We start from the raw sequence: 24,492 nt of genomic DNA on the forward strand, positions 1-24,492 counted from the left end.
TTTTAAAAGCAAAGGCAGTCCAATGTTTTTGAATGTGACTGATTTTGAGTTGACTAAAACTGCCATTTTATATGGGATAGTTCAATATACATTGAAAATTTATGCTGTTTTGTCTATTTCTTTGTCATGTGAGTGCATTGAAAGTACTTAAAAACACGGAAAACCCATGAGCTCCGGGGGGCTATGCCCCCCTTGTCCCCCCACCAGGGCACTGCCCTGGACCTAGCTGGGTGCCAGCGGCCCCCAGACCCCCGGCTAAATTTTCAGATAATTTCACTTTGGTCAAATCACATCCCTGTGTTTATAACAATATTAGCATGTATTGTAGTTGGTTTTCTTACAATGCATTGATTATTGTTTGCGTTACGACTGCTATAAAGACATGGACGTGTATCACAGTTAATTGTTATATCATAATATTAGATATTTTTTACCGTCATATATGCATTGTAGTTGTTTTCTTGAGACGCACAGTATCATCACATTAGCGATACATATTGTATTGTGATACTACTGTTACAAAAATATCTATTATATGATTTTATTACATTTAATTGATTTGTAATTGCATTATAGTTGGCTTTTTTTCCCGGCGTATCGATTAACACATTATCGTTAGATACCGGGCAGATGATAGTATAATGAGTTGTTTGTTTGTAGCAAACTATAATAGACATGGTGTCCTGTCACAAAGCAAGTGTTGGATCAATTTGGAGACCAATCCTTGCATGTGTTCTTGAATCATGTTTTCCGAGCTTTAGTAAAAGAAAGCACATATTTCACATCACAAAAATATCAAAAGCACAGCAGAAAACCCAATGTCAATTAGATTAGGTTGTGTGTGTGTGACTTCTGCCATGTAGGGGAAGACCGTTTAATTCTTCCGCTTGTCACTTGCATACATAAATGAACAAGGATAAATTGTCGCAAATAAATAATCATTTTCCGACCAATTAAATGTAATTAGGTAATTGCTTGCTGCTGGCACACGTAATGATTAGTCACGGCACACTTTGAGTGAGTGTATGCTGCAACACAGCGGTTGGGAATTGTTGGTCTTGCATGCTGTTTCGCATTTTACATAAGAAAAACACACAATCGAGCAAAAATACATAAATAATGATTATCTTGTCTCAATTTACTTACAAATTGACTTAGTGTGAAATTTTGGCCTGTTTACATGAACCGCAAAGACGTGAAAATCCGTCATGATTGCCCATCCCCCTGTTGTCTACGGTCACCTGAAATGTGATTGCCGTGTGTGCCGGGAACACAACTATCATTAGATGGCAAACTTCTGGAATGAATCAATAGCCAGGTAGTGCATGCCACGCTTACTTTTGTGTCTGCCGTAACCATGTCTGTTCCAAACGCACCTGCTTGGTTTTCCAGTGATCGCGTTCACAAGATCCGGTGTGTGTGCTACAAAACACTGATGCGTTCATTCATGCCTCTGATTTTCTCTCAAAGGATGGTTTCTAACACACACACACACACTGAAGCACCAGAGAGTGTTCTGGCTGGCACGCTGGACGGCTGGCAGCGATGTCTGCGCGAGGTGAGCGTTGCGTAAGGCTGATCAACACTACTTAAGCGCGTCCCCTAAAGCTGATTAACAAGCCGGCCAGGCAGCAAGGCCCCCACATGGGGTGGCGCGGGGTGGGGGGTGGGGGGGGGCACTGGCACAAGAAAAGGAACGTGGTGACAGGCGGTGACACAGAGTGTTTACGACAGGATCAACACAGGCACATAAACACGGCGCGCTCTGCCCTTTGTGGCGCACACTGTGCCCGCCGTGGCGCACTGCGCACTTGCAAGCCCGCGTGTACTTGTATATGCATCGACTTGAGTATCGCCTGCGAGAGGGAAGTGTGCTGGAGATACTAGTCAAGATAGTCGAGAATATAGTGTTACGCCACTATGTTGCATTTTTTTTGGTTTTTATTTGTCTTTTTACAGTATAATGGTGCCTTGAGACATGATTTTTACCACGCTCAAAAGACTCGTATCTCAAATTATCTTTTCCCATTGGAATGAATGCAAATGCTAATAATCCGTTCCAACCTCCCTTGCAAAAAACAACAACAACAAAACAAAAACAAAAAAACATGTTTTGCACAGTTCAGAGAATAAACTTATTGTACTTCTAGTTTATTTACTATCCAAGGCTTAAATATAATTTTCACAGAAAGTTGTATCTGTTAAAAAGACATTTGTATTTGTTTTTAAAAATGCACTAAATTACTCACTGCAAAGAAGACACCAGTTTTAATATTGTATTTGAGTGATAGTACAAGAAGAAACTGTTTTCTCATTGAAAAACTTCAGTTTATGTCTTGATTAGTGTTATCGTAGATTATCGTGGATTTATTACCTGACCAATATATCTATAATCGTAGTAGGGCTGGGCAATAAATGGAATTCATTCGATACATCGTCATTTAAAAAAAATCTAATCATTGAAAATTTGCTAAATCGTGAAATCAAATTTTGTTTTCTGGATTTATTAAAATATGCTTTTATTTTCTGTTACATTCAAATGTTTTTGTGATTGAAAAAAAGTGATGAGTTGCAATTTTGCTCAAGTGGCAGAGAATGCTGGATGGCGGGTTTACAAGACATACACGTTTACAATAACTGCCAACTACTTAATTGTGGCATTTAAGCACATACTATGAATGTAAAATGTATGTAGTGTTTGTTTTCTGGGTTTGGTCATGTGACATTCGAAATGTGAGCTTTGATGTCAATTTTGGTATTTATTGAGCGTGTGCGGCATACTCTAAATGAAGATTACATTTGCATTACCGTCTGCTCCATGTGTGTTGCACAACACTCATGTCGATTTAAACGAACGTCATTACCAATTGATTTATTGTTTCATCACACAAGCCAACATACTGAAAAGTTTCTCTCTTTTTGCCGCTGACCTTTTCCTACTTCTCTCCTTTCAACGCCCGCCTTGCAGCACATCCTCGCATAAAACACGCACACGCACACACACCTTTTCTAACAGATGTGGCCAGAGCTTTCTTCCCTCCTCTAAAATTAGCTGCAATCAAAGAATGGCAGGAAAGTGCACAAGGGAAGGGAGCACAAACAGAGCTGATGGACAGCGGCACTAGAAATGGAGGAAGGAACAGGTTGATGGGACTCGTTGAAATAGCCTGCATGTATTTTTGGCGCTGTTGACACATGCTGCTGACGCACAGGAAGCGCACAGGGCACAGACGCGAGTTGGCATTTATTGCGTATTGTTTGTCAGGCCGTGTGAAAAACGTCTTTAATTTGAAATTGGGCGTCTTAGTCCGTGTGCCGTGACGCCCCTTTTGGCATCATCACAATATTTCATGTTTAATGATAAGCGATAAGATAGAACTCAAAATGATTTAGAATAGTGTTGGGCATTCAGCGAAATGTCCAAGAGGACACATAATGCATGTTTTTTTTTTCACAACGTAGATGAGCAAAGATTTTTTTTGGTATGTACTGACTAATAATATTTGGACAAATTAAGTGAAATTGGACAATTTGTTTTTCAGGGGCGATACAGATTAGTTGTAGTCAAGGACTCCTATATATATATATATATATATATATATATATATATATATATATATATATATATATATATATATATATATATATATATATATATATAATCTCATATAATTTATGATAGCATTTTGTCTTCCTCGCGTCCCCTGGTTACTTTCGCACCCCCGCACATATGTGGCTCTTATTGGAGCATGTGGTCACGTGACCAAGTGACTGAGCACACGCCGAAATAGAGAAGGGCAAGCGCACGTTCCAATTTTTTTTTTTACTTGTTGGTTCCACTTTGTCATGGCATACTAAAAAGCCAGCCATGTTGCCTGTTTTTTTTTTTTGTTTTTTTTCCCTCTCGCTGTGGTCGTGACATAAAGCTACAGAGAGAAAATCATTTTTCTAATTGTGCTTCCATTAGCACCTTTAATGCTGCATGGCCGCTAACGCCTCCTCTTCCCCCCAAGCAGTGGGAAGGTGTTAAGGACAACAGTGCTCGTTGGCAAGCTGTCTGAGTATCCCCTGTTCTCTCAGCACCCAAGGGCCTGTTTGGAGTGCAAAGCCTTCAAGCCCCTATTTTAACTTGGCTACATCTTGACTCCCTTGATGATGGACGTCAGCATCGCCACAACAAAGTGTCACTTCCACCTCGTTTGCCTCGTTGTGTGGAGTAGTTGTTTGGCCATGCGCGTGTTTTTTTTTTTTTTTTGTTTTTTTTTTTGAAAGCACCCGGGGCAAGTGTTTGCGTAGCAGAATACCTTGCGAGTGTGAGCGCCGTCGCCGGGAACAGCGCAGTGTGGGGAGAAAAACACCGTTCCCCAGGGCCAACCAACTATTTTGCTCGCAACAGTGCAACGCTCATAACAAGAAGCACACACAAAACCCAAGCGTGTAGGAGTGTGTGCGTGTATATGGGTGTGTGCAGTCCTCATGTATGTACTCCTCTACACATGTATACTTCTGTGAAGACTTCTGGGAAGTCTTCTACTTAATGCTGCACTTCTTATTTCATTTTAATTTTAGCTCTTTCTATTCTGTTGTTTTTTTTCCTTTACTGTAAACTGCAGCTGGACGGAGTCCAGGAAGAAGTTCCCCACGGGGAAAATAAAAGTATATCGTATCGTATCGTATCGTATCGTATCGTATCGTATCGTATCGTATCGTGTAATGCGTCCTACAGCTTTAAGGGATGTCGTCAGGGATGATGTGGTCGCAGGAAACCAATATTCAATAATATATCATATCAATATCATAACAGTAGAACCCCATTATTATATACCTAAAATGGAGATTGAACTCCCTTCCTGGGTGGAGTTTGCATGTTCTCCCCGTGCTTGCGTGGGTTTTCTCCGGGTACTCCGGTTTCCTCCCACATTCCAAAAACATGCATGGCAGGTTGATTGGACACTCCAAATTGTCCATAGGTGTGATTGTGAGTATGATTGTTCGTCTCTGTGTGCCCTGCAATTGACTGGCAACCAGTTCAGGGTGTACCCCGCCTACTGCCTGAAGCCAGCTGGGATAGGCTCCAGCAACCCCCGCGACCCTTGTGAGGACAAGCGGTAAAGAAAATGGATGGATGGATGGATGGATGGAGATTGAACTCACACTTGTATTGTAGAAAAAAAAAGTATAGTTAAACGACATACTTACTGACATTCATTTAATAGATAAAAAGGTGGCCATTTGGTGCACTTTTGTTCTGGTCCTAGAACAGCTCCTGGGGGTTGCCCGCAACACGCATGGGCCACCTGATACCAAGACACAATTATATTTCATTCGATCTCACGCACAACAGTACTTCATGGCGACGTCCAAGAAAGAAAACAATTTCACAGCTTAATGGAAACGCGCGCGTTCAATCCATTAGCGAGTGAAGTTTTTCCTGCCAATTAGCACAAATGCCGCACCACTTAATGTACGCCACTTGGTGTGAAAATTACACGCACTGTGAATACATTAGATTTATAGAGGCTATGCATGTGGATCACAGCTGGAGGTTAGTTGGCTAATGCTGAGCTCAACCAAACTGTACACTTAACGCAATACAACACAAAACAATCAGCTCTGCAAAGATGATTAAAAAAAACGGTATTATGCATCCCACGCCGTCTTTATCAATAAAGACATTTTGAATACCACTTGTAAACACTAAATCCTCAGATGGTTTGCCGTGTCATGCATTTGAGTCCATCTCTTTGTGCTGAGTGAAGATGTAAACTGCTAGCGCTAGCCCCATTGCTACCTGCCATGTGCTTGTCATTTGCGACCATGTGTGTTAGTTGTTGATTTCATGGTTCAATGATGACAACAGAAGTACAATGAACTGCCTGTAGATGTGTTATTCATTCACCTACTCGCAAAATTTTCTCTCGAACCTAGCAATTAGGTACTGAAGATAGTTTTGGCGCTCTTTCATCCATGTTAGCGGAAGAGTAAAAAAAAGTAAATAAGCGGGGTGTTCCGAGGGCTATGTTCCAAAAATCAGTGAGTATGTGAGTCTGTGAATACCGATTAACGAATATATTGGGGTCCATTGTATTCCAAATAAGGTAAATGAGAAATTTGACCATGAAAGCCACCCAACTTCCTAAAAGTGACTCATGGAGAATGGGGAGTGAGAGACACTTGTTGCATCAGGGAGTGTTTTTTTTTGGTGTGACAGCACAAACAAATATGAGTGACAGTGACCTGAGACAGACTGAAAAGAACGAGAACAAGAAAAACGAGTCAGCGGCTAGCAACGCTTACAAACAAATCCTTTCAAATATCCCCGCACGTTAATTTGTACGTGTGCGTGCGTCAGCGCTGACTCAGTGCACAAAATCCGTTTTTGAAATTTCGATCTTGACGCAAACTCGCCCTCGTTTGCCCGCTCTGCTTCGCACTCGATTGGCACAGTCTGGTCTCCTAGCAACCAGACACTTAAGGCCTAAAAATAAACCCCTCCCTTGCCAAAGAAAATGCATTGAACAACAATAACAAAATAAACGATAACGACCATTAGTTCTGGCGGGTGCTTGAAGAGAGCAGGATTTCACAAAGCAAGGCGAGCCAGCCAGGAGCCGACGGGAACGGCAACAGGTAGTTGTTAGGAGACAGAGTTCTGTGCTCTGCTACATACGCGCGTGTGTGTGTGTGTGTGCGCGTGTGTGTGTGTGTGTGTGTGTGTGTGTGTGTGTGTGTGAGAGTGTGTGTGTGTGTGTATTCACCCTCCTCGATGCCAGCGCTGCTCAAGGCAAACAAGTCTGAAGCAAACGAGCAACAGGCTGGCAACAAGGCCGCTGTTTAGCAGTACAAATGGAGACACGGCGTTACTGTCGAAAGACTCTCGAAGGTCTCTCTCTCTCTCTCTCTCTCTCTCTCTCTTCTCTTTCAGCACCTTGTATTTTTCTTCCCCCCCCCCTAACCTGATGTTACGAAATGCGCATTATGATTAAACAAAACAACTGAGTCACGGACGCACACTGCTGTCTGGTGCCTGAAGACGACACTGCACGATGGCGGGTGAGAGGCTGCTAGCATTTAGAATCTTGCAGGACATTATTTAATTTACAAACGAAAGGGAGCAATATTGCAAAGGCTAAATTTTATGGCCCAACTGATATGGATTTTTTGAGGCGGATGCGATTCAAATGTTTGGCTGAATTAAATCATGATAACCGATTATTACAAAAAAAAATTAAAAGTGAAAATAACTGTTCGGGGGGGGGGGGGGTGAATTTGAGGCAGAATATTTGACTGTTTTACAATACTCTGTCCTTAAGTATTTGTTGAACCTAACAACAAATCAGCCCTTTTTTTCCTGGTGGATTGAGTTTTGTAGTGTGTTCATGTATTTTGAAAAAAAAAAGTATATATATATAAAAAAAAAAAAGTTTTTAAAAGCACTAATATTGGCCAAAAAATTGGGATGTTTGAATGTCATTATCTCAAGGTGTTTCAACAGGCACACATTATAGTGGTGCTTTGCAATACAAGTCTAATTTGTTCCACGACTACACTCACTCAAAACACTCATATCTCAAATCATCTTCCCTTTTTATTGAATGGAAATTCCATTAATCTGATTCCTTACAAAAATCTGCAAAAAAAATTGTATTTTAATGAGGACAAAACACTCCATATTTTACTTTCCAAACACATACAGTTTGACATTATTAAATAGAAACACAAATAGTTAAACTGTCACGGGGTGTTTTGTTGAGCGCGAGTCATGTCAAGAGAAGAAAGTAAAGTACTGTATAATGTATAATACAAATTGAAGATGAGGAATCAACCATCATGGTGAGGTGCGACTTCCTTGAAAGCCATCAACTTCTGTGGTATGGACTTTGTGTTTGCATTTTGCCTTCGGACTGATTTGATCGAATGTGACAACGCTCATCGGCAGGCGGGAAACCGATTTGTCGCTGCGATGCAAAAACAGTGGCTCACTTCCCGTCCATCTGAAGTGGCACATTCCAGGAAACTTACTGCCTTCCCGAAAGTGACACCCCCTGTTTTAGACTGCACGTTAACCTTTCTCACCTAACTCAAGCCTCGTCAAATTTACATCTGTGTGCCAAAGTCACCTCTGACTCCACCGTCACAGTGACGGAAGGAAATTGTGCACATTTTTAGAAATAATCTTTTCCATCATCGTTATATCAGTACAGGCAATTTTGCTGTTTGGAAAATAAAGATTTGTGTCCCACGATTGGCTGTAAGAAATAAATGCAGTGACTAATCAACATTGGTTTGTGTGATCATATTAACTCATTCACTGCCAGTGACGGCTAGAGACGTCAAAAATTCATTTGAACTATTTCTATTAATTTTCCACTTTTTCAACTTTTGTTAATAAGAGTATGAAAACATAAAAAATAAATCATACAACATTAACATAATTTTTTTTATTGTACATTTAGAACAGATATAAAATTTGTGATTAATCGTGACTTAATTATTGAAGTCATGTGATCAATTACAATTGAAAATTTTAATCGCCTGACGCGATTTAAAAAAAAGATCATTAAAAATTAGGGAGCGTCAGGCGATAAATTTTTGTTAATTGTAATTAAACGCATGACTTCACTAGTTAACTCATGACTAATTACATTTTTTATATCTGTTCTAAATGTACAGTAAAAAAATTCTAGGTTTTCACACTCTTGTTAACAAAAGTGGAAAAAAATGTTAAACTAATAGAAATAGTTCAAAGGAATTTTTGACGTCTATAACCGTCAATGGCAGTGAATGAGTTTAAGAGACGTCACAAATAAAATGTATGGCCATTCCCCCCCCATTGTGGGCAGAATACTGGAATAATATTTTCTTGCTCAACATAAACACAATTTTAATAGCCGCTGCTCTTCATTTTTTCTCAACGCCTCGTGTGATGAGTCCAAATGGATCAAAGCCTCAAATGATGGCGGTGCGGGGTGCTCAGCGGCGTCCTTACGTGCTCCTCCGCACTGAAATGAGCACTCAGTCGAATGTGAACACAGCGGCGGCGGCGAGTGTAGGCAGCGTGTTGTTGAACCAGAGGTGAAGTGTCAACTGGAAGCTCTCAAGCTGCTGGCTGGAGAAGTGCATTAACACCCGCCCGCCAGCCCGCTACAGCGACTGAAGGGGGGGAGAATGCAGGCGCCGGGGGCTTGTAACGTGCTCCTGTTAGGCCTTAACAGCGTTTGCCTAAAAGTTACTTGGAAGGAAATGAGAAGCCTGTCTTGGAGGACGCTCTCATCAAATTGCTTAATTTATTTGACGTGTTTTTTTTTGAAGACCTTCCTATATTTGATCTCACCAAATTTGACATGTGTGTCGTGGACAAAAAGGGGCTTGATAGAACCTCCTGTAACGTTTGAAAATTCATCCCCTAAAGAAGTTAAAATGTAGTGGGCTTGTCCATCATGAGTAGACGCATAAAAATGTCCCATGCCCTAAAAGACACAGCGAGTCTGCCATTTTGGTTCGACATCCATTTTGAGGTCAGTTTGACCATTTCCACCTGTTCACAGACAAACTTATCGAGATTGTATGTGATTGCAACTTAACTCTTTGACTGCCAAAAACGTTAAATAACGTTTTGTAAAATCCTATGGAGGAGTGCCAAAGACGTTAAAATACGTTTTTTTTCAAAACAGAGGTGAAACTAACCATTTTCTATTGTTGATTACTGAAAAACGGAATAAGGTAGAAACAAACTTTTTTTTCTGATGAAAGATGAGAGTCCAATCTTTCATTTGGTAGTATGTGTGTTTCCATAGTCCAAACACATAATTTTCTGTGGACCTTGAAAGATCAGTCAAAAATGCTTAAATCGGCTGGCACCCATGGCATCCCTTTTCTGAAAACGTCTGGCAGTCAAAGAGTTAAAGGGGATAGTTGACTCATTGAGCCATTTTCAGCAGTAACAAGTTCATATTTTGTCCAGAATGAATTTGATGACTTCATTATTTTTCATGTACAATTAATACCATTAAAATACATTTTTCCACTTGCTGTCAACTAAAGATGACATCACCTGTGCTGTGAAGTAGGTAGCAACCAATCATGGCTCAGTTTGCTGACCAAACACAGAAAACAGGTGAGCCCTGATTGGTTGTTACATAGGTGATGTCATCATCAATCGACAGCAAGTGGAAAAAATTGTTTTAAAGGTATCAATTGTACATGAAAAATAATGAAGTTATCAAATTCACAAAATATTAAGTTTTTACTACTGAAAAATGCCTCAATGAGTCAAGTATCCCTTTAATTGAATCCACACATTGTTGATGACTTCATGGTATCCCACTGGGCATCCGGCGTTAAACTTTTTTTTTTCATGAAACTATGATGTACTATGAAAGTTGTTCAACAAAACAATTGGATTCCAATAAGGCAATATCAATTGAATTGTCTTTGAAATGAACACTGAATATAAGAAGAAAAGACGAGTTGCATCTAATGTTACATGTTAGAAAAAATGGACTGAAAAGTGCCCCTGGTACCCAAAGAGCAAGAAAAAGTTCTCCTGCCAGTGACACAATATTGTTCTGTTCTTCTTAACACACTCCAGGGAGCGCATTGGCACACAAACACACACTCCCACCAGGCTTGTTTATGAGTGTGATTATGCACCTAAAAAAAGTAGTAGTCCGACGCACCTGAGTGCCGCTTCAGGTGCAACGCCGCAGGGCCTTGGCATGTGTTTGCTCGCATGTTTTTTTTTTCTCCTTCTGTCCACTAGTGCTCTTTTTAGCTGTGTAGTTCCCGTGTGAAAACTGGTGTATGTGTCTTTTCTTAGAGCTCCCGAGGGATGAAATGCCTGCTGTGCATTTGTGTGTGTGTGTGCATGTTGCTAGTTGTGTGTTTAGTCTTCCCAGGAGGTCCCCGAGCACTGCGTTGTCACCCATTATGCTCTCAACAGTGAGATCATGCATCAAAACAGGTGTTTAAATATTCAGAATTTTTTTTTTTTTACTTCACCCATTGGTTCTGTCACCCATTAAGTACAAACATTTTATGTACTTTGTATATATAAAGAGGTGTGCGTACATACCGATTTTTTAAACATCTCTTGATAGAGGTTTAACATTTCAGACACATGAGGAGGAAAAGTTAGTCATGTGTTCTTATTGTTGAGTGTGTGCCGTACTCGAGGTGCCCAACATTGATTGATGATTTCGGAGCAGATCATGAAGGATAAAGGACTCTTAACACACCCCACACCAAATGCTAGTCATGCAGGATCATCTTTTAGAATCATCCGATAATTAGGCCTTTGCTGACTTTGATCACGAGAGATACAAAATGCGCAGATTAGGCCTGATTATCGTTATGTGTGTACTAGGGCTCGACTGACTTTGACTTGGACCCTTTTTAAGGTTGAGTTTGATTCTGATATTTGGCAGAATAAAATTCCCATAACTTGTTAATTGGCCAATTAATTAATAAAAACATAACTTCTTTCTGGGTCCCTTAACTCGTTGACTGCCAGACGTTTTCAGAAAAGGGATGCCGTGGGTGCCAGTCGATTTAAGCATTTTGACTGATCTTTCAAGGTCCACAGAAAATTATGTGTTTGGACTGTGGAAACACACATACTACCAAATGAAAGATTGGACGCTCATCTTTCATCAGAAAAAAAAGTTTGTTTCAACCTTATTCCGTTTTTGAGTAATCAACAATAGAAAATGGTTAGTTTCACCTCTGTTTTGAAACAAACGTCTTTTAACGTCTTTGGCACTCCTCCATAGGATTTTACTAAACGTTATTTAACGTTTTTGGCAGTCAAAGAGTTAATGCTTGCAACATTAAAGTTATGAGTTCTACAAGTAGAAAATGTTACTGTTTTACAACACTTTGTCCGATTTGCCTCACTTGACAACAGAGAGAAAAATCGGCATAACTCTGCCAATTTTGTTGTTGTTGCTGATTTTATGCTGTAATGTGTTTGCATTAAAAAAAAATCTGCAAGAATTGGCCCCAAAAAATCGTCTGATTTTCAAAGCGCTAATATCAGTTGATTAAATCAGCAGGCCGATTAATTGGTTGCACCCTTTGTGTACTCCACATTGTCAGCTTCAACTGCTTTCTGAGTAGATTGCGGAGGAAAAATCACTTTAATCACCTTAATACACGCCCTACACCACAGGATCATCGCCCAGGATAATCTGTCAGCGACATCCGAGAATCCAGCTTTCCCCGACTTTGATCACAAGGGAGGGAAAATGACTATATTTGGCCCAATTGTCAGTATGTGTGCACCCAGCTTGAGTTTTCTGCTTTCACAGTGGACTTGGCACACTTTTAAACAAGCGTCTCAACTAATGGCTACTTGAACCGTCGTTTCGAGTCGGACACAAGGGATGTATGTTCGGGAAGAGACGGTCCTTTTTCGGCTTCTTTTTCCTCTGCCCTTTAATTCCCGTTGGCTGGAAGTGTCACTGTCCAGCGAGCGACCACATCTTACATCCTGCCAACCTAAATCTTCCGTCCTTCTCCTCCCTTCTGTCCATCCTTACTGTGTTTTCTCGTTTGCTCATCTTCCTTTCAACAATAACGCCACTGTGTGTTTGCGCACACGGCTATTTTTGGCCCTTCCAAGGCCACAAAGACGTCTCTTCTTTCTGGGCCGCTCTTCCTTCTGCGGCTAAGCGGTAAAAGCCTATAGACGACCTCTAGGAATGGCTGAGCAGCCTTCTCAACATTCATGTTTGTACTGCGTGATGTGTGTTTTAACCATGCCCACTCTCCTGTTTCTGAATTATTTAAAAAAAGACATCCCATACTGTATATTATTCCAAGACGACTAGCTTACCAGACTTTCAAAGAAGCCTATAGAAACTAGCATTGCGCTAAGTCGAGTGAAGAAAACAATTATTTTGATCGATTTGTGTGTGTAAATGTACAGAAAAAATGCGCCTTAACTCATTTGCTCACAAAAACGTATAAATATGTTCTATTTTTAATGTTTTAAGTGTCCCAAAGACGTAAATATACGTTTTTTATTTTATTTTTTTTATGCTAGCTAACTGCAGAAAATGGTTGAAGAAATGGTAGTTATTACACAAACGGCCAGCTGGTGGCAGCAGAGCAAAAAAGATCAACCAGGGTCATGTTGAAAAAAGCTCATTTACCCACAGTTCTAAACAGATTTGTGAATAATGATGAAACTTAGCTATATTTATAATGCTAATTTCTGCGAAACGGAAAGTATACTTTTTTTAACTGATGAAAGAAGAGACTCTAATCTTTCTTTTGGTAGGTTCCATGTTTTTATAGCAATAGAACACAATATTCTGTGGGCCTTGCAAAACCAGTCAAAATCAAGTAAAACCGCTGGGAGCGAAGGGGGTTGCTTCAGTGAAAATGGCTGGGAGTGAATGAGTTAAAGTGTGATGACAGTCCTGAGTTCAAACAGACTTCATTAAAACCAGTTAGAGTTTCCTGGTTTCCTTGAACACTGAGTTGGTAAACTTACGAATTTGATGCACGATTAGGAAAAATAACCCTCTAAAGTGGGGATGAAGAGTTTTTTTGGGGCTTTTATGCCAGGTTTTCTGAAATAATTGCTTATGTTTTTTTTTCAATCAACCATTGGATCATAATGACTGGAAATTATGAAGCTTTTTTTTTTTTTTTAACTGGTGCAAACGTATTTTACACAATTTGGGGGAAAATAAATTTCAGAAACCATTTCCGTTAGTCTATTAGCACAACTGCGTCAGTGGTTACATCAAAACTACTCAGGCAATTGCAATTCATCCCAAAATAAGCGTAAATGTAGCGCGTTTACTGCACTTGGTGAGAAGAGTCCGGCCACTTTGGGATTCACGCAAACGGGCTCTGATTACCTCAACATGTCAAGTGCAGCCTGCCTTCGCTTATTGCGTCTGTCGAATCTTTTCATTGTGCCGTCATCACTTCCCTCTTGTGCTTCCTCCCCTGGCCGAGCTGGAGTCTTGGGGCGCTTTTTCTGCTCGTCCGAGAATGTATTGACTTGTTTGAATGAAAATGAACGCTATGGGCTACTACTGTCTGTCTGGCGCCTTTGAATGCTTTTTACAGCCTCCCTGAACCCACAGTGACCTTACGCTTCTTCATCTTTTGTAGCTAACCAGCCGTTGTGCAACACTGCCGTTAGTTCGTCACAGACCTGTCAGTTGATTTGCCCCTGAGATTCCCACGTCCTTTCTCACTCGGACTGTCTGCTCCCTTTTTCCCGACAGCATTTTGGCCCAGATACACTTGGTACTGCACTTGTGAATCTGCAGGTTTTTTTCTCTTTCTTTGAATTTACCTGCCAGGTGGCTTTATGTATATAGCACCATTCTGTCACAAGGCTGTTCAAAGTGCTTAGAAAACACTAGGCAAGTAGCAACCAGTGATTTTTTTTCTGCTTCCTTTACCCACAATCAAATGGCTTATTAAAACTACTAGGTCTCTAAAAAAGTATTGTGTTTTCGCTTCACTGTTGGAACTGACAAAGAGCTCAAAAGGCACTTATTGCCTTCGCCAAGGATTTTGCGATTTAGTGAACCAGCAATCCAACAACATTTTTGTTATTGAAGAATATCCGGAAATGGCCAAATTATTAAAAAAAAATGGCCTTTTCAAACCAAAATGGTAGACTTCCTGGTGTCTTTTAAAGTATGAGTTCCTTTGTGGGTTTACTCATGATAGACGTGCCTACTAAATTTCATGTTCCTACGTGAAACTGGCAGTTCTCTGACGGTGTAGTGGTTCACTTGCCTTATTTTGGTAGCAGCGTGCTTTCATTTACCATTCAGTATATATTCCCACTATATACCTTTTTTTTCCTGAGATTAACTGGTGACCAGTGCCTCTCACCCAAAGTCAGCCAGGATCGGCTCCAGCTCACCTGCGACCCGGAATAGGATAAGCTGTATAGAAACTTGATGGAGGAATGGAAGTGGAACTGGCTTCAGGGCTGAATTTTTTAGAAGATTCTGGGGGACTTTTGGCCAAGCACTGACCTTGTAGAGTTGAGTTATTGTCAAGTTTTGTGTTTTATGGAGAGTTAAGTTTCGCTGCTATGCTCTGCCACGATCCACCCACACATCTTAAAAACTAAAAAATTTTGTTTCAAGTTTGGTAGCATTCCGCTGAGATCTGTGGAAGTAGTTAGTTTTTAAAGGACACCTGGAAATGGCTGAAATGACTATATAATGGCTATTTCAAACGGAAATGGCAGAATTGCTGTCTTTTGGGACATGGCTTTTTGACACTTTTTATTTGTTTACTCATAGTAGACATGTTGAGTGAAACGAGCTTCAGGGGCTGAATTTTCAGAATAATTCTGGGGCATCACTGAGTCAATGTATTCGCCACTGAACATACTTGCATTCAAATCAGTAAGACTCCAGCATCAACACATGTGGGACAAGCAAAAAGCGAGAGGATGACGTTGGTCCGCAACGCGACCTAATCTTCGCACACTTTGTCGATAAAGCTAAGACAGTTACAATCAGTTTTTTTTTTTTTGCACTTGTACAAGTCAAGGATGTCACTTAAGACATTGCCTGTACAGATGGGAAAGGTTTTATAATGAGGACGAATTGTGTCGGTGAAAAAACAGCAAGCGAGCTGAACCAAATGAGCGCAAGTAATGTGAGCCATTGAGCGTTTAGTGAGCTCTTTGACTTTGGAGTGGACCACACAGCGGTCACCATGGAGAAGGATCATGTTTGAACTTGCTCTTTTTATGTCCCAATTGTCGCTAGGTCACCTTTAACTTATCCCTCACAATTCATCAGTTTGTTTTACAATACAAATCTGTGTATATGGGGGAAGAGCAGAGGAAGCTGACGCTAGAGATAGTGACCTAACCCCCACTATTTTCTCTTTGACCTCTACGCTCCCTCTTTCAGGCTCCTTTCCTCCCGCATGAGTCCCGTGGGGAGATACCAGATAGCCATTACGGCATACACACACACAATCTGCATCAATAATGTAGAAGCTTGTGTAGAACCCTGACGAAAGGGGTGCGTCTAATCTCTGCCTTGGGACACTAGAGAGAGTGCAACAGCATCACGAGGGGCAGGTGGTAGAAAGTGATGCAAAAAGGGGGTGAGTGGCAACGAGGGGTTGGGGGGCGACCAGTGAAAGGGAAGACGAAATGGGCCGAGCGGTACGACAGTCGGAGAATAGAGAACAGAAAAGTAGCGGGACAGGCCACGGGGGGAGGGATATTAGGCAAAACGAGTGGGAAGAGAGCGGGACAATGGCCGGAGTGGGAGAGGAACGAGGGGGAGGATGGAGGGAAGAAAGGAGGTGAGTGAGGGGGATTAAGGGAGCGATGAGATCATTGCTCGTCTGCTAGTCTGTTGTCATCCAGGTCAGATTGCTTCACCCCCTCACGACCCACCCGAGTCGTCCTCCTCTCCCCTGGAGAGTGATAGCGTGAGTCCCTCTTCCACACTTTTGGGTTTGGGGGAGTAAGAAAAGACAAAATAGGAAAAAGCAGTAGATGAGGAGATACTTTGGAAAATGTAACTTCACCCTGGAATCTGGCACCCCAGTTGTAGCTCCTGTTTTCTGCAATTGGAGAAAAATCATCAGTTAACAACTTCTGTCACATACCTTTTGAGGAAGATGCAACTTTCACACACACCCTATAACAAAATGTCTACTTGTTTGTGATCGAATGTTGCAGTCATAAAAACCTTTAGTACTCGGACAGCAGAAACCTCCGAGTCAGCATTTATGAGCGTTGCTTGTTTATCCCTCTCAGCCTGATTGGAAATTGGACCGGCGAGCTCTTGACTTGAGTGTCTGGCAACATCAGGTGAGAGACAGTATTGCCATCTTAGCTTTTAGACAGTCTGATTGTCGGAAGAGAAGGAGAATGTACACTAGCGGCAGGAATATAATGCCTGTTAGTGTATTGTGGTTTACAATGGGACGGGACCCTCAAAATGGAAGACACAAGAACCACTCAACCTTTTGGCAAGTGACGGTTAGCGGGATGGTAGCTAGTGGCTAACTTGTGGCAGTATATACTGTATTTTCACTCATTGCTCCTTGTAAAAACAGCACACAAGTTTGCGTCTGAAATGTATGACCCCAGATGATTGAAATCACAAATGCTGTTCGATAACTCTAGCCCCGAGTATTATAAAGTCAACCGGAATGGAAAATTAAAAGAATATTAGACGAACCTGACTGCTGCTCGTGAATCTTGAAACTCTCTTTCTTCTCTTGCCGTTATTCTTCTCTTATGACTATCAAGAGTTTAGTTGGGAGGTGTGCAAACTGTCCATGTTAAGGCCAAGATACACCAATTCGACGTCGGGAGTTGGACAGCGTTGTGCCGTCTGATCAGTGTATAAATTACGGTCGCAACGTTCAACACGTTGAATTGGCGTCCGGCGTCGGGGCATTTGATCACTGTGATTGTCTGTTGGCTAGCGAATCAGCGCGCAGGGCAGGAAGAGGAAGTGCCAAACGCGGATAAACGGTACTAATGGAAAGCCTGGACCATTTTTTTGGCCTTTTGGCCCAGTTGCCTTAAGGAATAATGTCTACCGCCGCCGGTTGTATGGAAGGAAATTACTTCTCGCGCATGCGCTGAAAGGTATGTAATGTGGGGGTTGGTGCGGTGTGTATTTACGCCATTTTTCTACGCGACATGCCGACGTCTGGGCCGACGCCACAAGGGGTAGGCGTCTGTTACATTTGGCCCATGTCGGATTGGTGCATCTCGGCCTTTATTAGCATTAATGTGTTGAGGTATGTCTGAGTGTGCCAAAGTCTAATACTAATCTACACTAACGTAGTATTACATGAATAATTACAGCAACTTTTTAGATGAAAAGCTGTCTTGTATCAAAAACAAACAAGTACAGCCATAATGGGGCTTTCCTTGTGCCGTGTGACCTTGCATTCTTATACAAACGAGCTCATTGCAGCCAATTCGTAACCTCCGATCGTCACGTGTCAAGAGCGTCGTGAACCAAGGCCCCCCGCTGTATTTGTTTTCCATCGCTCGTGTGTTACCGCATCACGACCTACAAGCTCGGCTGTTGACCACATCGTTTTCCTCCCACAAGCCGCGCATTCTCCGGCGCTATTAAAATCCCGTCTGGAATTTTTTAGCTGGAAAATGTGTAGGCATCATCGTGCACATTGCTCGAGTGTTATTCGGATGGTCCGAATCGTGCCATAGAATCCTGAGTAGGTGGTAACAGCGAGTGAGTCACGGTCCGCGCTTCACAACCACACACCCCCTGTGCAGCCTGTTGTCAATAACATAAGCAAAGAGAGCTTGAAAGTGCACGCTTCTGTTAGCATTACATAAGAGCCCAAAAAGAAAAATGAGTGCAGATTCATAACAGTCTGGCAGATGTGCCACCAACATGATTTTGTTACGCAAGCCACCAAATGGTTCTGGGCAGGTTAGCGCTGTCCAGATTATCGGAGTGATCTATCTCGCCTCAGGCTGTCATCCAGTAAATCCATTGACATCCATAATCTGACGATTCGGACCTGTTTGTCTCACAGTTTCCACCCTCATTTCCTGTGTCGCTCAAACTTGTATGTGGTAAGGCAAACAGCTGTGCCATACGTACTGCGTTTCCACACCCCACAGTCTCACTGTGTGCGTCTTGTTTCTACTGAGCAGCAGGTGCATTGAGATGAGAGATGAGTGGTTTGTTTTTCCTCTGGTCTTAGGAAAGAGTGAGTGCGCTGGCAGGAAAAAGGTGGAGGAGGCCAAGTGTCCCGCAATGGCCACTAACACAACTTTGAGCACAGTAGTTTCACTGTGTTTCCTGTGAGGAGCCACTGTGGTGAGGCGGTGGCTTCGTGTTAACACAGGAATGTGGTTTGTACAAAGACCCAAGCCGGTCTTTCTGACATGACTGCAGGTGAAGCCATCGTGCTGCAATTGTTATCTGTGTATCCACAAAAAGATATTTGGCCGGGAACAGTTTAGAACTAATTATTTCATTCGACATGTTGCATGTATAAAAATCACACAGTTAAGAAAAATGGAATGACGTTAACCGGTCAAGTCTCAAGGAAATGTTATGAATCGGAAACCGCAATTCACACCAAAAGCCAAGGTACCAACTTGGTGAGGAACACGCCACAATGTTAATTAGTGATGTCACGGTTGACTCGGTGTAGAGAATATACTTGACTGTACCAACAGAAACAAAGAGGTCACACTAAATGGATCCTCTAATCTTTGTATTTATATATTAAAATGAATAACATTTAATTTTACCTTGCTATAATCAGCAACGTGAAGTCATTGCTGATTTTGTGTGTGGCGGAGTTGTTTGTATTCTGCCGCATGGATTTCAGTTTCATGGAAATTTTGGGCTGTTGTTTTCATACAATTCCTTTTGTCTAAACTAACATGAAAATCAAGCAGCCAACTGTGGTAAAAAAACAAAACGAAGATGCAACAGTTTTTGTCACCCAGTCAGTGTGCTTGATTAGATCAAACTTTGCTGGACTAAACTGAGCAAAACCATTCTTTTGGAAACGTGGTTGGGATGGCCCAAACTCGAAGCCAAAGAGAAATTTCTTGAGCTCAACTAGACGGTGTAGGGAAGCAGAGGGAAAGGTTAGTGAGCAGATATTCATGGTGGACGTGAAATATGAATGAGGCCACTCCACTGCAAGCTTGACTAAGCTGCACTCTTATGTGTGATCTATACTTGGCTGGCTAGACACTCATAATCCTCTTTCCTCTTGTAGTCTCCACTCACCTGAAACAGCTACAAACTGCTGACTCTTATCAGGTCCAACTTCAAACAATTCTGGACCCCTTGACCCCAATGTGTTCCTGACTTGTTCAAAATCTGCACATTATTTTGTTACTCACAGACCGTCGACTTTTACCCGTGACAGGTTTTGCCTTTCCTGACTGGGCCTACAAGCCGGAGTCGAGCCCGGGATCCAGGCAGATCCAACTGTGGCACTTCATTCTAGAGCTGCTGAGGAAAGAAGAGTACCATGACGTCATCGCCTGGCAGGGCGACTACGGCGAGTTTGTCATCAAAGACCCGGACGAGGTGGCCCGGCTCTGGGGGGCCAGGAAGTGTAAACCCCAAATGAACTACGACAAACTAAGCAGGGCACTGAGGTAAAATGGCAAATATTTGTTATTACAACTAGTATTATAATGATTGTGAATTATTTTGTAATAAGCAAACTCCACAAGAAGTGTATAGTTAATGAACTGTGGAGTCGGGCATGGCCTGGCCTGGCTGTTGTAGGCCGAGTAGCCGATATTGTCAAATCTCAAGCCGTAAGAGAATTTACGACAGTCTTGAATGACTTTTCCATCTCACTTGACTGGACTAAGTTGACTGGAAGCATTTCATTGGGACCCCACACGGGCACAGCCTTTTACACTTTGGCACTCTTTCAGCCAGACATTCCATTAGTCATGTCTGTTTAAATCCAAATAGCAATGACCCAACCCTGGCCTCGTGCCCTCACACACACTATTGACCTGTACCAGTTCAGCGTCCCTTGTGCCAAGTAAAACACTCAACTGTTTGCCCAGTCACACCTCAATGCCTTTTGCTTGTACTTTTAATTTCCAACAGTAGACCCTAAACCAAGACTGTTGGTGTTTTGCACCAGGATTTAGCCAAGTCTTGTAGCTTCAAAATCACCTTTTGAATTAGTTTCCAGCTCTTTTTTTTTTCTTCTTATATATATGTGTGAGGCAGCACGGTGGCTGACTGGTTAGCACGTCCGCCTCCCAGTGCAGAGGACGTGAGATCGAGTCCGGGCTTTGGCCTTCCTGGGTGGAGTTTGCATGTTCTCCTCGTGCTTGCGTGGGTTTTCACCGGGTACTCCGGTTTCCTCCCACATTCCAAAAACATGCATGGCAGGTTAATTGAACACTCCAAATTGTCCCTAGGTGTGAATGTGAGTGTGGTTGTTCGTCTTTGTGTACCCTGCGATTGGCTGGCAACCAGTTCAGGGTGTACCCCGCCTACTGCCCGAAGCCAGCTGGGATAGGCTCCAGCGACCCTTGTGAGGAAAAGCGGCCAAGAAAATGGATGGATGGATGGATATATGTGTGATGGCTCTATGCTGTCCACCAATAGTCTAGTGATAAGATATCAAACCACTCTTTACTATTGATGCTTAGTGATTGACAAGACAGTGAGGTACTTTTTTTAGTACTGTTTTGGCTGAAGTTCCAAGAAATGCTGAGTCAACTCAATATACATTTGATGATACACAGCACAAATTGACCAACAAAAATAATGCGCACCCTAAATTATCCTGATGTATGCTTTCGTTTGGGATTACGTACCAAAGTCGCCAATTTGCTGCAGCATCTTTTTTTTTTTTTAAATAAAATTGTTCTTTTTTAACTTTTTAAAGTAAAGTAAACACGAGACTGTGGTTCTCCTCCATTGTTATTTGGGGAGAGTCTTGTTCCTTTTAATTCTGACGAGATTACCCCCAGTTTCCTTTATCATCTAATAACTCCCTCTGGGGTTCATTAGTGTCGATTGATTACTGGGGTGATAGTAAATGTCTTTAAATACTGAAGTACCCCTTTTTAATGACTGTGTGTTTGTTTTCAACTCTCTGGTTTGTTTTTCCATTGACACCATTCCTGGGAATCGTAACATCTCGGTTACCTCAAGTCAACTTGTCCATATCCAAACTTAGGCTAAAGCCCTTTAACGAAAGCTACATGTGTTCGAACAGGAATAGAGGTTCAAGGATTAAGCTTGTTTTAAATAGAAGTCTTTTTTTTTTTCCGCGTGCTTATTTACTTTTGAGATTAAGATCCATGCAAAGTCAAGTGTCTGCATTTAGAATTCCTCCATTAGACAGACAAAGAAAGTGAGCTGGGACACTTGCGGTCATGCCGATTTATTTATGGCAAGTGCATCCTCTCTAGCTGTGACAGATTTGAAGCTTAAGCAGGAGCAAGCGCTTAAATATAGCGAGTCTTAGCATCCGTCTCTTTGCGTCCTCTTCCACTCTTATTTGGTCCGGGTGTGTATGAATGGGGCAAAGTCACCTTTAAGCAACAAGGGTGGACGATCAAACGCCACGTGGCCACCTGACGTGACACCGGATCTGTCCTCAGAGCCGCGCTGCGGAGATGCACATCAGTAGTGATGTGGGCGGAGGATTAGCGGCACTAAAGATTAATGAAGTCATAAAAGGCGTCGCGCGCACGTGTGCTTGTTAACATGGCGGCGCGCTGTCGGAGGCCAGGCCAGCTTGTGTCCTTCATATGGAGGAAATCTGGAGTTTGCTAATCGCATGTGGCAATTAGCATCCACACACTTTGAAGTGTTCCTTTTCATCAGCCCCGTTATTAGCGGCACCTTTGTTATTATTCCATGCCTGCCTGCTGAACACATGGCCACGTTTCTTTTCACCTTCTTTTGTTTTAAACTGGGATTGATTGATTGTGCCGTGTGGGCCGGCGGATCAAGTGGTCGGCACGTTTGCCTCACAGTTGGGCTTCGTCGTAAATTCGACCCTCAAGGGTCGAGGTTGCATGTGCTTAAGTGTTTATTTGACTTTTGTCTTTCGCACACATTCTAAAGTTCATTGAAGTTTGGTGTGAACGTGAGCGAACGTGCGATTGACTGGAAACCAGTCAAGGGTGTTCTCCAATCTCCACCTGTAGGCCAGTCAGATGGTGTTTGTCTCCAGGGTCACTCGTGACCCTAATGACATGCGCTATAGAAAGACGATGAGTGAATGTCGCGTCGTGACTTTCCATCAAGAGGACACGGGCTCAGTGCGTCATCTTGATCTCCCGCTCACACGACCGCTGTGACATTTCCGCTCCCGTTGAGAGGATTACAATCACACTGTGTGATTGTTGGAATGCATGCAAGGTTAGACTGTTATTTCATAGTCTTGAATTTCAATTAAGGACGCGCATAATCATACAGTATGATTAGGAATGATGTCAGTTGTGTAGATCAGATGACCAGTGGGGTTCAGTTGTACTGGCGCTGCCGTAAGTCCATTTTTTACGCAACTTGTCTATCACCAACTCTAGTAAAATTTAAATAATTTTGCTAAAAACCCAAATTGACCTAATGAGTTCAAAGCGAGTGTTAGGAACAAATCTAAATCTAAACCTATGATGTGGATTTTCCATACATCAAATTGCTGCGATATACACAATACAGGATACACCATCAACCAGGATCAGGTTTGTCTGTGTCCTTAGAAAGCCTACATGGTGATTTTGTTTGTTTACAACTGTTATTTTGTACTAGTTTTTTTTAATGTAAGACAATTGCTTGGAGTGGAAAAATACCAAAGCTGAAATCTAAAACTCAAGATTTGTCCGGTAATGTTTTTTTTTTTTCTCAGAGTTGCTGTTGAAACATCAGTATTTAAAAAGGTATCTTTTAGGAACGTGTATCAGAATTGGTATTGATCACTCATTATTGATTGATATCCCGCCCTGAATAGGGATCCTCGATTTACAATAGTGTTCCGTAAAGCGGCGTAACCCAAATTTTGCCTTTTCTGCTAAATTACAATTCACAATATCATGTGGATAGAACAGAATTTAAGAAGGACTGCATTTATTTATACGCGCCTCGATTTCACGATTTGGCTAATTCCTAAATCGTCGTTTTAAAAACAAACCAACAAATTCATTGAATTCATTTGATTTATTGACCCCCCCCTTCAAAGGAACGTCAGCTCTCCCGTCTAACGGTCAGCAATTGCGCATGGGTTCCTTACACGGCGGTCAGAGGTCAGATAGGGCTGCCGCTCACAGCTGGAAAAGATTAACAAGCCAACACGTGTGCACATTCACATGCACAAGCGCGCCATTGTACCAGGACCCTCCAGCTTACGTGCATGTTTGGTGTGTTAGCTTCATTTCCAAATGGAATTGAGCAGCAGTGGACCACCACTACTGGCAAATGGCTGCCTTAGAGAAGATATATATCATATCATATATAATAAAAAAATACATAAAATAATTAATTAATTAATTAATTAACTTGTATCAGGTTCCACAGGAATATATGCACTGTCGATATGTTTTTTTTTTCTTTACAAATAATAAGAAAATTGCTTCCTCTTGGAAAATTGTCCCATTAATGAAAATGTGAATGTAAACACTAAACACAAGCCCTAATAAATTTAAATGTTCAAAACAACCTAAATAAAAGCTATTGTCCTCTTGTAAAAAAAAAAAATACAAACTATAGCAACCCAATCTTTTACATTGGCAATAATCATTCTGCTTTTGTGACTGAACTCTTCCTGCTTGCAGCCATGTTGGTATTGTAAGCAATCGGGACACAGTACATGGAAACCGCCCCAAAAATGTTAAAAAAAATATATTTAACAGTAAAATAACCCTTCAGACACGACGATGGCTTGCCCCCCCAAACACACACACACCGAGTTGTGTTTGAATTTTGACAAGGCACATTTTTCTGGAAAACTGTTTGCTGAATTGTAGCACTTGCG

The 24,492-nt window shown here is 41.8% G+C and overlaps 1 protein-coding gene across 1 annotated transcript in view; it reads left to right on the forward strand.

Annotated features, from left to right (window-relative positions):
- erfl3 (Ets2 repressor factor like 3) overlaps positions 1–24,492 on the forward strand; it is a 54,659-nt gene that overhangs the window by 19,265 nt on the left and 10,902 nt on the right. Inside the window, exon 2 of the mRNA XM_077574552.1 lies at positions 19,900–20,134. Coding sequence (XP_077430678.1) covers positions 19,900–20,134 — 235 coding nt within the window. The remainder of the gene's footprint in view (positions 1–19,899; positions 20,135–24,492) is intronic.

This window comes from Vanacampus margaritifer, chromosome 9 (genome assembly GCF_051991255.1).
Source record: "Vanacampus margaritifer isolate UIUO_Vmar chromosome 9, RoL_Vmar_1.0, whole genome shotgun sequence".
Classification (NCBI taxonomy): domain Eukaryota; kingdom Metazoa; phylum Chordata; class Actinopteri; order Syngnathiformes; family Syngnathidae; genus Vanacampus; species Vanacampus margaritifer.